Below are 17,137 nucleotides of genomic sequence, written 5' to 3'. Positions count from 1 at the left end.
GGTTTGGTTGTTTGGGGAAGGAGACCAGACAGCGTGGTCATCGGTCTCATCGAATTAGGAAAGGATGGGGAAGGAAGTCGGCCGTGCCCTTTCAGAGGAACCATCCCGGGATTTGCCTGGAGTGATTTAGGGGAATCACCTGAGCATGAGTGTTTCCTGCAAGATCTACATTACGCTCCAAATTCAGCAATAGCCTTTCTCTTTGCAGCGCAATATTGGGGCCCCTATCTCTTTCCCATCATTGCTTGTGTTGCTCTGCTCTTTCCTCTGCAAATCACTGTTTGGTCAGTTACGGCAATCGGCCCATCCCTGTCCACTCTGTAACTACTTCTTCCTCCATCATCAGTTGACGGTAAACTCCTCCTTGTCACCTACTTGAACAAAACCTGTGTTTTTGTTCCTATGGTCCTAAGGGCTTGTATCCTTGCTCTCCTGCACCATGGCCACTGGGGTCTGACCCACTTGCAAGTCTTCACATGGCATTTTGTTTACTGGACTGGCATTGAATTGGCAGTTGAGAAGGTCATCCTCGAGTGCCAGCAGTGCGCTCAGTAGCAGGTAGCACTGCCACAGCTTTTCACTCTATGATCTACACCAAGTCTCCCATGAGGCCATGTCCGCATCAACAACACAGACCCCTTCTGTAATTCTATGTGGTTGGTGGTGGTTGACACACTGTCAAATTGTCCCAATGTCATGTACCGGGTGATCAAAAAGTCAGTATAAATTTGAAAACTTAATAAACCACGGAATAATGTACGTAGAGAGGTAGAAATTGACACACATGCTTGGAATGATTTTATTAGAAAAAAAGTTCATAAAATGTCCGACAGACGGCGCTGGACAGCAAAACGTCAGTGACAATGCATGACAATCGTGTATAAAAGGAGCTGTGATAAGAGAGAGAATCAGATGCACCAGCAGTCGCAGCACGTTGATATTACCTGAAAAGGCGCTTTTAGTGAAGCTGTATTATCAGAATGGGAATGTGCCAGTTCAGCATTACAATCCTATCGCTATAGGAAGGGGTAAAGGTCCGTTGACAAATGCAGCTGTGGTGAGAATGATTTCGAAGTTCGAAGGCACAGGTTGTTTAGATGATAGACCCCGTAGTGGCCGACCAAGCACAAGGCGTAATGCTGCTGGGACAGTTCAGGAAGAAATGGAGACTGTAGCAGGTTCGTCTATGCACGGGCGGGGAAGTCAGCGCTCATGCAGTCGCACATCGCACCGGCATTCCATACACTACTGTTTGGTTGGCACTGAGGCGTACCCTCTGATGCTATCCGTACAAAATCCATCAGCATCATGGCGGTTTAGCGAAGCGGTGGGCATTTGCGGTGTGGGCATTTGAAAAGATGGCGAAAGATGACAATTGGTTGAGTAATGTGTTGTGGACCGACGAAGCTCATTCCATGCTCCGAGGGTCTGTCAACGCCCACAACTGCAGAATTTGGGCTACCGAAAATCCTAGAACTGTTGTGAAAACTCCATTGCACGACAAGAAAGTCACGGCATGGGTTGGATTTACCACATCTACCGTTATCAGGACTTCTTTATTCGGGGAAATGCATGATTCTGGTTTTGTAACTGCTACCATGACGGGTGAGAGATAGGCCGATATGTTACAGAATCGCATCATCCCCAGCCTGGCTGATAAACACCTGCTGGAACGTACGATATTTATGCAGGATGGCGCTCCACCACATATTGCTAGACGCGTGACAGATCTCTTGGGCACGTCGTTTGGTGATGATCGTGTGCTCAGCCGCCACTTTCTTCATGCTTGGCCTCTCAGGTGCCCAGACCTCAGTCCGTGCGACTATTGGCTTTGGGATTACCTGAAGTCGCAAGTGTATCATGATCGACCAACATTTCTAGGGATGCTGAAAGACAACATCTGACACCAATGCCTCACCATAACTCCGGACATGCTTTACAGTGCCGTTCGCAACATTATTGCTCGACTACAGCTATTGTTGAGGAATGATGGTGGACATATTGAGCATTTCCTGTAAAGAACATCATCTTTGCTTTGTCTTACTTTGTTATGCTAATTATTGCTATTCTGATCAGATGAAGCGCCATCTGTCAGACATTTTTTGAACTTTTGTATTTTTTTTCGTTCTAATAAAACCCCATGTCATTCCAAGCATATGTGTCAATTTGTACCTCTCTATCTACATTATTCCGTGATTTATTCAGTTTTCAAATTTATACTGACTTTTCGATCACTTGGTACATGTAGTCCACCATGACGGTCTGACTGCAGGCTCTCAAGCAGGTTTTCGGGTCCATGACTTTTGTGCCTGCAATGGTATTATACACCTCACATCCACAGCATATCCCCTGGAGTCAAATGGGGAGCTGGAGTGTATGATGTGCACTTTTAAGATGCAGTTAAAAAAGTGTTCGGTAAATTCATCTGCCGACTTGGGACTACTTCTGTTTCTCAGCATCCATAGGACCACCCTGCTGTTTGGCAAAAGCCTAGTGGAGGTTCCCCACAGTTAACAGCCCTGGGTGCCGATGGCCCAAGGTGCATTCACATTCTCTACAATACGCTTCGAGCAACCCAATCCGGTACGCACCTTCAGTCAGTGGCCTGTATGGGTGCTGATGATGGTGTGAGTGATGCATGGTTGGCAAATGTTCACTGCAGATGGCAATGGGGTGTCACTCTCCCACCATCAGAACTAGCTGATCAGTGGTTGACCCACTGCAGCCAAAGATGATGCTGGCAGGGAGCTCTCCAGTAAAACCACAAACCACACATCTCCAGGATTCTGGCAACATGGGGGCACCACCACTGGGTGTGTTGTTGGGTGCCAGTGACGTCAAGATGCAGCTACCGGTGACACTGGGCCCTCAGCCAATGTCTGACAGTGGCTGCCTGGACACTGCCCTTCCACTGGAGTGTCTGGCAACCACTCCCCAGTTGTCACTGCCACGGTGTTGTGCTTTCCATGCTGTCACCACATGTGGGGGGGGGGGGTGTTCCATGCACGACTCGACTTCATCCAGGCCACTTCCAGCCATACGCCCCACCAGGCCAGAGACACATGATGGCTCAGCCCAGCAATGTTTGGCAACATCTCTTTAGGTGCTGACAACCTGATGGAGGTTATTGTTGTTGATGAATGGCTGCCATCATATTAGTGCCACCACCATTGGGTCACTTGGGCACACCCCTTGGCCTGCTCAGCCATGCCAGCCTGTCTCCAGCAGCAGTCCCACCCAATTGGCCCTCCATCTTCTTCAGTCAATGCATATGGTGCCAACTCCCCAGAGGGGAAGGATGTAACCCACGTATTCCATCACCACAAAGGCAGAATTTGCATTCAGTCCAGTGGTGAGAGGTCGAAACAAGAGCACCAGCTTTGCTCATTTTCAGTGTCATCACAGGCCGAGTAGTACCAGCGGCATGTTGTCAACATGGTCTTGATCTCTCTTGCTTCAGCTATGCTCCATGAAGGTCCTGCTTACCAATTACAACATTTACATTGATTTTGTATGACAGATAATGCATGTTATCGATCTTGGTCTGGAGGTGGTAGCATAAAGTTCACCAGTCTTTGCGTCAGTGTCTCGGTTTAAATATCAAACCTCTCCACAGTGTCTCTTGAAGTGAGGACATGCGACATTGTTGATGGTGATACATCTGTCGGATGGGGACATTAACCCCTGAGCAGGTATGTCACTTTTTATAACACAAGCGGGCATGTGGTGTACTTTGTACACATATAAATAATTGCTGTCTTTATGTTACCAAGGTAAACATGTATGAGAAGAATCACAGTGTAATATTAGTTTAATTAAATGAAGATAAAATAATCTTACATTATTTGAGTTAAATCACTGTTTAATCAAACAATAATAAAATAACCTTCCTTTACATCACTCTGATGAAGTGTACAAAAGTAACATAACTACAACAACACACGCAAAACAATAAATATCACAGTCGCATCAGATCACAGCCAACCATTTATTCGAGTTCTAATTATCTCATAGACAGTTGCCAAATTGTGGGATTGTGCCGCTAGCTCAGAATCTGGGTGATTTTTTTGCACAAATTGTACATTCTTTCTCGCCTAGCTGGCTGTTTATTTTATATTACTGCTTCTCACTTGGACGTATGTCAGCACAAGTTAGCTGTGAGTTAGCTGAAGCAATAATGATGGAATAGGTACAGTCTCACAATTGTAAAGCAACAATGGAACAATATAAGACAATATTGTTTGTGGTTGGCGCAATTTATACACCTGTTCAAAGGTTAAGCTTGGCAGCCCCTTGCTGCTATTTGCGAGGAGGAGGCTATGTGCTGGCACCAAGTTTCACCCTCACTCTTCTCTCATCATCATCATCATCATCATCATCATCATACAACACAAACAATCACACTACTCTTCACACACACACACACACACACACACACACACACACACAATACACACCTGTTGTATTACGAAAGACTGTAATAGAGCATGACAATTGGTGTGTCAGGAAAGCCTAAAGAAAAACATGATTACAGGATAACATTACATGTATAGAGCACCATATCAATTTTTTCTTATCATAGCACCCTCATAAATAGTTCCTGCTGACAGATATGGATAGAGCATTATTTTACCTCTAGAATATTTTACTCAGAATGTCATCATCATCATAAAACCATATAGTAGAGTCGGATGCCCTTGAGAGATTAACAGCTGTAGTTTCCCCGTTATTTTTCAGCCATGCTGCAGTACCATCATAGCATGGCCACGTTAGCTAATGCTCCAGCTAGCTAGTCATCCATCCCGACTGTTACCCCTGGCAATACTGAAAAGTATGCTACCTCTCTTAAGGGACCATATGTTATTTATATATCCACATCTATCCCTTTAATGTGGTTGCATTTACAGTAGGGCTATCTGTATCATTGAGGCAAGCAAGGCCCCACCCCACTGTAGCAAATTCCTTGGTTCACAGGGTGAGGAAGGTGGGCAGTTTGGACTGAGACTTTTACTAGGGTCATATTTTTTTAAAAGATAGATTGATAAAGCTCTTGAGGATTTTGAGAGCAGTGTGAGTTTTTATCTGGGGGTGGAGTAGTGTGTGTGTGGGGGGGGGGGGGGGGGGGGGGAGGAAGTTTCTGGAGTGTGTTGGAGGCTAAGTACACCGGCTAGGTTAGGAAGCTACGAGAGGTTGGCAGGGAAGTGGGATGGGTTTGGATGTGAATGACAGATTCTTTGGTGAGTAGTGCTAATCACAGGCAGGAATAAGGAGATTGATAAAAGTAGTTTAGTTTCCTCAGATGGTCTTGAGAATATTACTTTAATTGTTGGAGTGCAAGGAGCACAATTCTGAGATGGCACGCAGGAAATTATGGTCACAGATAGTGTTAATGCAAAAGGAACAGAGGTGGTAAAGTAAGTTCTGTACTTATATAATACCATAGTGGTAAGAGTAGGGGCTGCCCCCCGCCCCCCCCCCCCCCCCCAAAAAAAAATGTAATCCCTCTGTTTTATGATTGTTACCATAATAATTGTTTACTTTTTATATTGGCAATGAGCAACCTGTACCATCCTTCCCTGTCTCTTGGAACTTCCCTACACCGTCCTTGTGCTGAACTTTCTAGTCGCTTCCCCTTGCCACTGTCCTTTACACTTACAAAACAGTATTGGTGTAGTGTGTGTGTGTGTGTGTGTAACATGGGGGGAATCCTTAAAGTTCTATTATTGCTATATTTATATATGTGTCTCCCAATAATCAGCTACAAGTGAGCAGTTGTCTTTTCCAATTTTCTTTCCATTCTGGAATTTCTATTATCATAAATACTGCTGTGTTATTTTTAATTACAATCTAACTGGATTGCCCTAAGCTTCTTGAACATATAATCTTAGTGAGCTGTAATTTATCTATATCTACACAAAAGAATATTATTATTTCTTAAACTATTTGGTATTAAATAATCCAACTTCAGTTGTCCTTATCTTCATTCAGTCCTTTCATTTAATATTTTATTGAGCTCTGTATAGTTGTTCAGAACAGAATATAAGTTATGCAAACATACCATTGTGAAGAGTGTCTCAAAATCTTGTGTATGTAGCAAGATTTTGTCCACAACTGATTGCAGCTGTGAGTAATGTTGTTCATATGCTCTGTCCGGTGTCATATGGCGTATGATGTCTCCAAGGAATGTGTTTACTTCCCTACACTGACAAATAAATATGATACATAGTAAATAAAATGTAGGTAAGGGTCATTTGACAGCAACCTAAACAATTAAAGAAAACAATCTAGTAATGTTTTTCCTACAAGTATGGCAAAACTTCCAAAAATATGTGCAATGTTAAAATATACCGAAAAATGTCTGACAGCAAACTGAACCCAGACTTCTGCACAGCTGATGTACTGGGTGGGATCTTCTAGTTTTGTAACAATACGCCACACATCATTCAATATTTGTAACCTATCCTCTGCTGGAGGATCTGCCAGAACAAGACAAAACCCAAGGGTTCGGAAGAGTATGTACTGTGGAAAACCTGCAATAAACATTTCACTTAAAAGGGATGTGATAATTCTTACTAGTAATGATTTATTATTATTCTGCAATAAGGCAAAGGATGAAAGTATTAAATTTATGTTAAATGATAGAACGTACCTTCCTCATTGCAGTTTGAAACCAGCTCGACAAACTCTGATGCTCTGCTGGCTATGTATGCAGGTTTAAAAGCAGCCATTACTGTATTTAACAAGAGGGCACTATGAAAAGAAAAAGAAAGAAAAACCTTTTATTTGACGGCATTTGTATTGGAAACTCCTAATTCACAGACTAATAACAGGACACGAGCAACTGTAATTGTAAGTGATAATGTATTAGATAACTAACTTACATTACTTCTTGAACCACTTATACATACCAAAATAAGAGTACACTATTATACACAAAATAACACAGAAATATATATTAAGCTCAAGGAAATGTAAATTTCAATAACATAGTGTACAAGACATTTTGGTAAAGCTATCATTTGAGGAATTTTTCATAGAAAGTTTGATTAATCCAGTAAATAAAGAGAGTACAAGTGATGGTATAAGAGTGGCAATGTGGAATGGAAGCAGTGGTTTGTAATATTGAAGATTTCATACAAGTATATTAGTCAAACATCTCACCATCATCATTTTTTGGAAAAAATAGTTTTTCTATGTGTCTTGATTTGAATTTTATGCCTTGTTTTATTTCCAGACTTTAAATTTTTCATTCAATTAATACTGGGGAATCAGCCTCTGATAGTGTCTCTCAAAGCAAGAGATAATATATTAAGCAGAAAATTATGGCCTAAGACAAAAACAAAAAGTAATCAAGAAAATGGTCTCATTTTATTGCCATAAGAAAATCACTGATATAAGCAAAGCTTTATTACCAAGAACATAGTTTTCAAGTAAAACAAAATTATGCCATAGACTGACCAAAAATGGAAGATAAACATAAGCTTGGAGAGAGGATAAAGAGACTACTACCACAGATGACTAATTCTTCCAGGACAGTGGTTAAGAAAACATCCCAGATATCTAGGTCGTACAGTAGTTAGAAGTACTGGAGAATACAGAAAGGAAGCATCAAATGCAAACAGTTCAGGAAAACAGCAGAAAAGATGGAATGTTTCCAACAGTATTGATAACAGCCAACTTTAAAAATATGTTTGCAGGTAGCAGATATTTGCACCCACATTTTAAATATAGGTTACATTAACTTACAAGAATAACTGAGGTATTATGTTGAGAAAGGAATACCTAGAAAATTTAATGAACTTGAGCATCTTCCCACACACTCTACTGAAAATTGTCAAGTCTCTCAAAAATAAAAGTTTTCATGAAACCGATATATTTCCAAGAAAATAAAAAAAACCTTGTAACTACAATTCATGCAATACAAGTCACAGATGCAGTGCATCGCTGAACCAGATAGCAGTTAATACGGTATTATAATAATATTCCTTGAGTCAAGTTGATTTCATGGCAGACCAGGAGACTAAATAATTGTGCAAAAGTCAGGCTGTAATTGGATACACGAGTTTCAGCATGATGGCTGCCAGAGGAGGAGAGACAGCAAGTACAAAAGAAACATATTCAGTAATCCTACACTGTTTATGTCAAATGGGAAAAAGAGAAAGGAGAAATGTTGTCAACAGGAAGGGAAAGGAGAATAGTAATGTTTTAGTACAGGAGCTCCAGGAAGTAGAGGAAATTAACAATAAGAAACAAACTAGAAAAGTTGGGCAGTGAAAATCCAAATTGTTCAATAGGGGAAAGTGAGTCAAAAAAAAAGAGGCACAAGAAAAAGAGTGAGGCAGTTAAAAAAATTAAGCACATTTTATCTAATAACCTGCCACTCCAGTGACATGGGGACAGTGATATTATTTGTTCAGTCCATGTCCATGGTTGTAAATAAATACTCTGTTTGTTATTAATTTCCATAATGTAATATCTCTGACTGGTCCTGCACTTTGATTTTGGAACACTGTTAGAATGAGTGTTCCTTGCTTTCATTCACTGGAACTGAATTGGACTCTCATTACTTGTAGTCATAAACGTTCACTCTCCATTGTGTTTTCAATTATGAAGCTGCAGCAATGACCTGATTAGTTGTGTCAGGTTATAACACATAAGTGGTGATGCAGAATGCTAAACCTTGTCTGTTATTAGTTCATTAAGATGAAAATTTGCTGAATTAAGCAGCATCAGCCAATGTGCTACAACACCAAGAAACAACAAGATCAATAGAGGACTGAACCCTAGGCCTTTGGATTTAACCATTCAGCCACCAAGATTCAGTATTTCCTTTATTTTGTGAATCTGTCAGGATCTAGTTATTTTTGTTCTGGAAACTGGTAAATAGACATTTCTTCTCGTTAAAATATTATTAATGCTCACACTTTTATTTTGATTGAAAGTGAAAAATTCATTTGAAATAATGACCTGTTACGCTTTTCTTTGCAGCGTGTGATGACTTCCACTAAGAGGCTCTCTGGTGCATTTGCAGCTACCCCCTGAAGAATCCAGTCAAGTGCAGGAGTGTAAAGTGTAAGGTACGTTGACAGTTCGACCTTCTGCTGACTTAGATCTGCCTTGACTCCATCAGAAAATACCTGAAACAAAACAAGAAGAATAGTGTAAAGTCTGTGATGAGAACGTGGAGTGTGACAGACAGAGCACTATTCACCACCAACATGGTCAAGAAAAATGTATCATATTTATGCAAATCTAATGTGGATTTTTTTGTACCACACATAGTATTCAAAATCAGTGTGTGCTTAAGGTCTGAAGGCACATTATATTCAAGTACAAACTTCAATCTGTCATTCACCAACAACAGCATTGAAATTTAGGTATTGTACCTTACGTCACAATGCATAGATGTAATTATCAACTTTGTTACATTATTGTTGGCCTGTTACTACATAGTGTGTTGGCATTAGGTACTCACAAATTTTCCGATGGCCAAATAGGCAACACTGATGAGATATCAGTTTGGTTTGATATGCCATTTAATTACACAATTGATGAGAAAGGGACAAAAGAAACATCAGGATGTGAAAAACAGCATAATTGTAATGCGGGCAATCAGAGCAGATGGGCATATACTCCCCCTTTCTTAATCTTCACGCATAAAATAAGTCCCAAGACCCCTAAAAATGAAATGCTGTTCCCTGATGATGTCATTGTTCAAAATCAATAGAAGGGATGAAGGATTGACACTTAATGCTTGACTGTCTTCGAAACATATGGGAACTCCATTCTGGTGGGCTTTTCAAACTGCATTTCATGGTCATCTCAGTAATGACATAAAAAGAAGATCTACAGCCTTGCCAATGACCTTGTTATTATTCCTGAGGAATGACTTCTGTGTTACATTTCAAAGGTTGCATTCAGGAACAGCATGGAAAATGGTTCCGTGAACCGAAGTGTGAAATGACTCTGACGGGACAAATTAAGCATGCTGCTACACCCACATTATTGCACACTGGGTTTTGGCAGCTTGGAATGGCATTGAAGTAGCAATGATTGTAAAACCATTCAAGAAATGCTTTATTTCAAATACCTTGAAAGGCAGTGAAGATGATGTGCTCTGGAACAACACCAAGGATGATGGGGAAGGCAGACTCCTCTGAGGATTCCAATAATGATGGGATTAGTGAATAACAATGAGTAACATCTGTAAATTATGGTATGTTTGTTTGCATGCCAAATAGGTAGTCTAGTTAGGGGTTATTTTTAAATAATGGCTGTATCACTTAAAAATTGTTGTTGTCGTTTTGATAGTTCGTGTATACATCCATTGTTGTGCAAAATAAACTTAGCCTACAAGTTACACACCAACAAACTCTTTCTTTATACTTTTAATTTTTAAAATTGGTATGTGTATTACATTTGATGGTGCATTAGATTTGTATAGTATAAATATGATACATATAATAATGAATAGGTTAGAATATTCTGCTGAGTAAGAATATTCTTTTGAGTATGAACATTGATGTAAGGTCTGGTGTGATAAAAAATACACTAAGTAAACTACCAAATGTATACTATGGATAGAGATGAAGAATAATCTTCTGAAAGTATTAAGGTAAATCCCACTTCTGAAGATGGTGATAAATATGTGCGATTCATCTATTCTTTCCCTGGAATATGTTGTCTTCTGCTTTACGTTCTTCACACAATCGTAAGAGGGCAGAGTATCCCTCACTAGCATGTGAAAATGCTGAAGTATGGGTTTATTACAATTGACAGGCAGCCTATTACCTGTTAATTCAGTACAATATTCGCTTTATTAATTGGTTCCTGATATCCTGTAACAATGGTGCTCATATCACCAGCTAATTGGCTGATGATAGTTTAAGAGGTGCAATTCAATATATTTTTTCCAGTACAAGCAATGTTTCTTGGAGACAAACTCCCATACATTGTGAAGCAACATTATGTAGTTTTTTTTATTTTACCTTGACCAAAAATGTGGTGAATTGAAGAACTTAAAATAAAAAAGGCTCTAAGTTCCACAATCATGAATTTGAGGAAAATGTGTTTTAACTATACTAGGTAATTAATGGTCGCAACTGCACTATTAATGTGTTTGTTCCACATCCACGAGAATCATATCATTTTTCGGGTCTATGGAATGAAAAATGAATCTAATCTAATCTGATCTTTATTTAAAGTTAAGCTTAGTATAGATGTACTTTCCAAAGAAAATTACAAACGTTGTATTGCAATTGTATGAAAAACTTACTGAAAGTGGAAATGTAATGAAAAACTCTAAGTGCTGTGCTTCAATAATCAGAAAAAAACAGTAAAATTTTATTCTGCTTTTGTAAAACTGTATGTGATCATTATTTTTCATGTACTGCACCACTTCAATCCAATCTTTCTTCTTTTCTTCACAGATGTGGCTTGTAACACCCAGGGCAGGAAGTTGCATTTTCATGATGTCCTGTACTATACACCTTTTCTCAAAATAGGGATACCTTCCCAAGCCTCAGTTTAATTTAAGATTCTCTTGGTCTTAACTACATACGGCTTATGTTTCTCTAACCACGATCACTGTACTTTGTCTATGTTTAGATCTGCTGTGTTTATATTACAATCTGCTGCTTTCTTGAACTCAAAGAAGTCAGATACATTCATGTAAATTATGATAAATGACTTTATTTGCCTTGGTTGCTGTATCATGTCCTTTACATCTTCTAGAACAATACATCTGGTAACTCAATAATAAACTGTCTGTCCAGTTATGGTGTAGGTTAGTGGTCAGTAATGAGATTTACCTCCTGTGCTGGAGGAGCTTTCACAGGAATACATTTATTACTTGAACTTTTGTATTCATTCCCTTCATTTTTCAGCTTTTTCCTCATTGTTGTCACAGTATTTTCTCTTTTAATTTGCTGTTTCCTTTCACTCAAACTGTTATAAACATCTGCTGCCACTACCATTTTATCTAATGCAGAGGATTAATTCCACGGAATTCAGAGCCTTACCTATGATAACAGCAGTGGCTGTTAAACTGCATGCCATCTGCTGATTGCATTTGCTACTACATTTTCACTCGTGACAATTTGAGCCTTTTATACATTACTGGGCTTGTTATATACATCCCATTTCACACAAAACTTAAAAATTCCTTATTACAGCACTTAGATCTTTTTTATTTCAGTTTTTCATATGGTGATTGCAGTGACCCACAGGGGCATATAGCATGTTAGGCATTACATTCCACCAGTTGTCGGAACAACAGAGATGTCAGTGATAATCACATACTCATAGAAACTATCTGAATAAAGAACTTATTAAAATTCAAACATTATTTTTGAAATTTCACAAAATGGTCAAAGGAAGAAACTGTGAGGGTAACATACATTTTGACTGTGTACTTACCTGGTCATATGATGCCAAAAAGTCATAGAAATTCTCCTTTATATATTCCCTGTCTGAAAATGGAGAGACAGCCATGCCTACTCGACACAAATAACATCTCGCATAAACAGCCACAAGTGGATCACCGATGCCTCTGATCATTCTCGTCAACCTCAAAAGTGCTTGGGAGAACTCACTGTATTGAACAATTATGCCATACAAGTATTTAATAACAATACTTTTTGGTATACAAGTAATCATAATTATAAAAGATTTGGGCAATACCTTGATGTTAGGAAGCTATATGACTTTAAAATAGCCATTTCAACGTAAAGCCGTGGTACTAGTTCTCTGATTGATGCAATTTTGTAGAACCAGTTCCTACACGTTTCCTTAGCAGATTCTGGTACCATGTCTGGAGTAAATTTTTCTGGAAGAGATGTTGGTGTTTTACTACCAGGTCTGAAACAAGCAAATAGTATCAGATGATTTACTAAGTAAGTTAAAAAAATTCAGAAGATCTAGTGATATACTCAGAAGAGTGAAAACAGAAAATCCAGAAAAAAAACAACAAATAATTTGTCTTCGGTAAAATGTATTTTATAGCTATTATTACAGTAATAACAATTAGAAAATTAAAAGCTGTAGAGATAAAGTCCAGATTTATTAGAAGAATGCATGTGTGGTGCGTTGGTACCCTCTGCCAGAGAAGTTTTGGCTGCCCACCCTCCCCACCCACAAGTTATTTGTTTTTTACTTTCAATGTTTTTAGTTTTCATACATTTTTCTGTTACCTTACGGAATTAAATTTCATATTATCAAAATATAATTAAAAATTGACTTATTTAAAGGAATTATATGATGGATTTCATAGTTAAAACTTATGTTTCTCCTTATATCAATATTTCTGTTGTTAAAGGGAAAACTATATGGGAGTGAGAAAAAGAACAAGCTTGACTTAAATGGTGTCACATTTTTGATAGGAAGCGGGTACTTAGGAGGTGAAGCCAATACCCATTTTAATCTTAGAACACAAGTGAAACAAATCAGGTAGATGTGTGTTATTCACAGAAAGAAAAGAAAAGTGATATGTGTATTTTGACATGAGACTACAAATATGACCCTTAACCTAGAAAGTTAGCATAACATCCATTAATCTTTTTGTTGAGACTTCTTTTCATCAACTGACAACCACAGCAATATCACTTTGTACACAAATCCATGTAAAACACAACTATAAAGCAGTCATAACCAGTGACATTAACAATCGCATTCCAACTGAACTCATATACAGACCAAACACTACGCTACCATCAGTCCTATTGGCATGCCTTCAATGCTTTCCAAGTACATGCAGTTTGTGTGTGTGTTTTTGAAGATCCTACTGAAAATACAAGTGCTGACAGCCATGAGCTACTGCTTCACGAAAGCTCTCATTTGTACATTATCATTATCTGTTCTCTAAGTAGAGGGTGTCTCGCAAAAGACACCCGGGAGGGGTCTACAGGTAGCACGGCATGGCCACTGCCCCCCACCACTGCATCTGCCATTCGCCACCACACCTGACTCTTGGACACCAATCTGCTGGTAGTCGACTGCTGTGCGCTTCCCCTGAGTTAAGCATAAACAATGTTGCCATCTGATTAACTTAAGCTTACCTTTATTTACAATAGGTGCTCAAAATGAGATCCCTCTACGGTAAGAGCAGCCTGACATCTCCTGAACAAATTAGCAAATGCTCGACGAACTTCGGATGCCAAAATATGAGAAATGGCTAGCCGAACCCTGTCTTCCAACTCTCTGAGCATTTGGGGATTTGTTGCTTACAGCTTGTCTTTTAACATTCCCCAAAGGTAAAAATCACACAGATTTACATCTGGAGAATGAGGAGGCCAGTCAACCATTTTATCACCAAAAATCGTATTGCTGTCACAGAAGCATTGCCAATGTGTGGTCTCGCATTGTCATACATGAAATAACTACACATCTTTTAGTTAGGTATTAGTTTTTGAAGGGAAAAAAAACATGCAATCCATTGTTCACATACCTGTCAGAATGTATTGTTGAAAAAGATTGGACCTGTAATTTGTCTCGCAGTACTTGTACACCACACTCCTGTTTTAACATCATGCAGAGGTTGTTGATGTAATTCACGAGGATTTTCATAGCACCAACATCGACTGTTCTGAGAATTTATGTACCCTGACAAATGCAGCCACACTTCATCACAAAAAAAGCATCTCTGGATCAACATCCCCACTGTGCCCAGACTGTAACAGCCAGTTTGAATAATGACGTCAAGCAACAATATCTGAGTTCTTCAGTTGATGCACTACCATTATTTTGTATGGTTTCAATTTCAGTTTATGCACAGCTCTATGAGCAGATGCTCTTGACACACCAGGCTGAAATGTCAAACGGTGCAGAGATTTTCTCAGACTTCTTTCCAAGGCCTCCCCTATCTCATCTAATTTATTAAACAATGGGAACTCGAGGTAGGAATATCAACAATGTAGGAACAGATAGATTGCTACTTACCATAAAAGACACTCACATGTAGCTTTTGGCCACAGCCTTCATCAGTAAAGTCACACACACACACACACACACACACACACACACACACACACACACAAAAACTGGCGCGCGTGCAGGGGCACGACTGTCAACTGCGGCCCAAGATGCTGGAGTTGGTGGTCATGTGTGCATAAGGTGTACTTGTTTTTATGTGTGTGTGTACGTGTGTGTGTGAATGTTGTTTGTGTGTCTCTCTTTGCTGACAAAGGCTGTGGCTGAAAGCTACATATCTTTTAACTGTGCCTGCCTACAATCTGATGTGTCACCTTTACAGTAAGTAGCAATCTGTCTTTTCCTACACTGTTCATCTAATTTATTTTCATTTACAACACTAGGTTCTCAAGACCTGCCACACTTGAGCAGCCTTTGATGGTACCTTAGGTTCAGGTGCATAGGTCAACAGATGACTCTGCCACGAAGGTTTACCCCTGTCCACCTACGCAGCCACTGCCGCAGCATTCAGGCAAACAGCTGCTCAGAGTGTGCACCACAACACTGACACAGGCTGTGGGGGCAGTGTTACGCAACAAGGGCCATTCATCGGGCTTCTACGAGACCTGTTACAGTAATTAAAGGCACCATGACACCTGTGGGGGGACCACCTGCACCCCTTCGTGGTAGATGTCTTTCCTGACAATGATGGCTCTTCCAAAAGGATAACTGTCTGTGCACACAGCCAGAATCATGCTACAGTGATTTCAAGAACATGATAGTGATCTCACACTGATGTCTTGGCCATCAAATTCACCTTACCTTAACCTTACAGAACACATCTGTGATGTTATTGGGTGTCACCTACATGCCTGCAAGTGCCTGGACTATAATTTTACAAGACCTGTGTGACCCACATGTAGACATCTGGCGCCACATACATCCAGAAACCTGCTAAGGACTTGTCGAATCTGTGGCATGCAGAACTAATGCAGTATTGTTTTCCAAAGGTGGAAGGAAGGAAGCAAAGGAGGTTAGGGAGTTTAATGTCCCATTGACAGTGAGGTCATTAAAGACAGTCCAAAGGTGGAAGAACACATTATTATGCAGGTTGTCATAAAGTTTTGACTCATCAATGTATTTCTCACGAAATCACAAATTTTTTTTTCCCCAGTCAATTAAGCGTCTGCTTTAAAGGATCTTTTAACTGTGTATTACGTAATGGTGTAACTATGCAACATGGATAAATATAAGATCAAATTTTCAGAGCTCCATACTTACACATAATATTCTGCTTTGGTCCGCAGTCTTTCATATACTAATCTCCCAAATATATCTAAAATATCTGTTATTAGAACAAATTTACTTGGATAGAACTGAATAACAGATGTATCCACCAACAACTTTGAGCACTGCAAAGGAGAAAGACGGAATTAGCTATTTTTCCAGTTATGGTGATGCAACTAGTAGGAGGTAGTTACTTCACAAACTAACATGAGCCATTTAGTACTCATATACATACAGGGTGGTGAGAAACAGCCTGGAAAGCTTGTAAAGGTGTTGCAGGGTAGGTTGTGCAGAGAAACAATGGTTAAGAAAAAAATTTGATGCACTGCACCATTTCCAAGTTAATTAGTATTAAATCAGGTTGTTGCGCATACAGATTGTAGTGGCCCACCAAATACAATTAGTGTCAGTTGTTCTCATAGTGTATATGATAGTGCACGAGACTATTCAGCCTTTGGCTAGGGTTTGATACTTACTACCGTCCCATGTCCAACTTTTGTATAGCTCTCTTGTTCGGTTTTAGGAAACCGAATGAAGAACACGTTTATTAACAGCATCCCTGGCGGGCCACTTTAATCTGTGTGCACTATGGCCTGATTGACCAACTTCAATGCTGATTAACTCACTCCCCCATACACAAACACAGCAGTAGGGTAACCAGCAATTGGGTATTTACTCTTTATTCAATTTTACTGTTTTTCCTATTATCTACATGCATTAACTCACTTTTAGCTGCATATAAAGTTAGCTGCTATTCATAGTAGCAAATGTAAATGTTCTTTAAGCCTTTCTTGATATCATAAGACCTTATGATGACACTTTCCTGCAAACTACATTTTCAGTGCACAATACAGACATACTACAAAAATGCTTTTTATCATAAGGTATTGGGGTATCAACAAAGGCTTAAAGAAAATTCATATTTTCTGAAGTGAATAGCAACTCA

General features: G+C 39.4%; 1 protein-coding gene across 4 annotated transcripts in view; it reads right to left on the bottom strand.

The window, feature by feature from the left end:
* The window catches only part of LOC124606757 (VPS35 endosomal protein-sorting factor-like), a 99,466-nt gene that overhangs the window by 41,543 nt on the left and 40,786 nt on the right, over positions 1-17,137 (bottom strand). For all 4 annotated transcript variants that reach the window (XM_047138807.1, XM_047138810.1, XM_047138808.1 and 1 more), the window contains 7 exons: positions 16,186-16,316; positions 12,682-12,858; positions 12,418-12,592; positions 8,968-9,137; positions 6,650-6,750; positions 6,349-6,530; positions 6,059-6,202 (listed from right to left, as the gene is read on the bottom strand). In XM_047138807.1, coding sequence (XP_046994763.1) covers positions 6,059-6,202; positions 6,349-6,530; positions 6,650-6,750; positions 8,968-9,137; positions 12,418-12,592; positions 12,682-12,858; positions 16,186-16,316 — 1,080 coding nt within the window. The remainder of the gene's footprint in view (positions 1-6,058; positions 6,203-6,348; positions 6,531-6,649; positions 6,751-8,967; positions 9,138-12,417; positions 12,593-12,681; positions 12,859-16,185; positions 16,317-17,137) is intronic.

Source organism: Schistocerca americana, chromosome 3 (assembly GCF_021461395.2).
Source record: "Schistocerca americana isolate TAMUIC-IGC-003095 chromosome 3, iqSchAmer2.1, whole genome shotgun sequence".
Classification (NCBI taxonomy): domain Eukaryota; kingdom Metazoa; phylum Arthropoda; class Insecta; order Orthoptera; family Acrididae; genus Schistocerca; species Schistocerca americana.
Note: the sequence above shows the minus strand (reverse complement) of the source record. Positions and strands in the feature narration are given on the sequence as shown.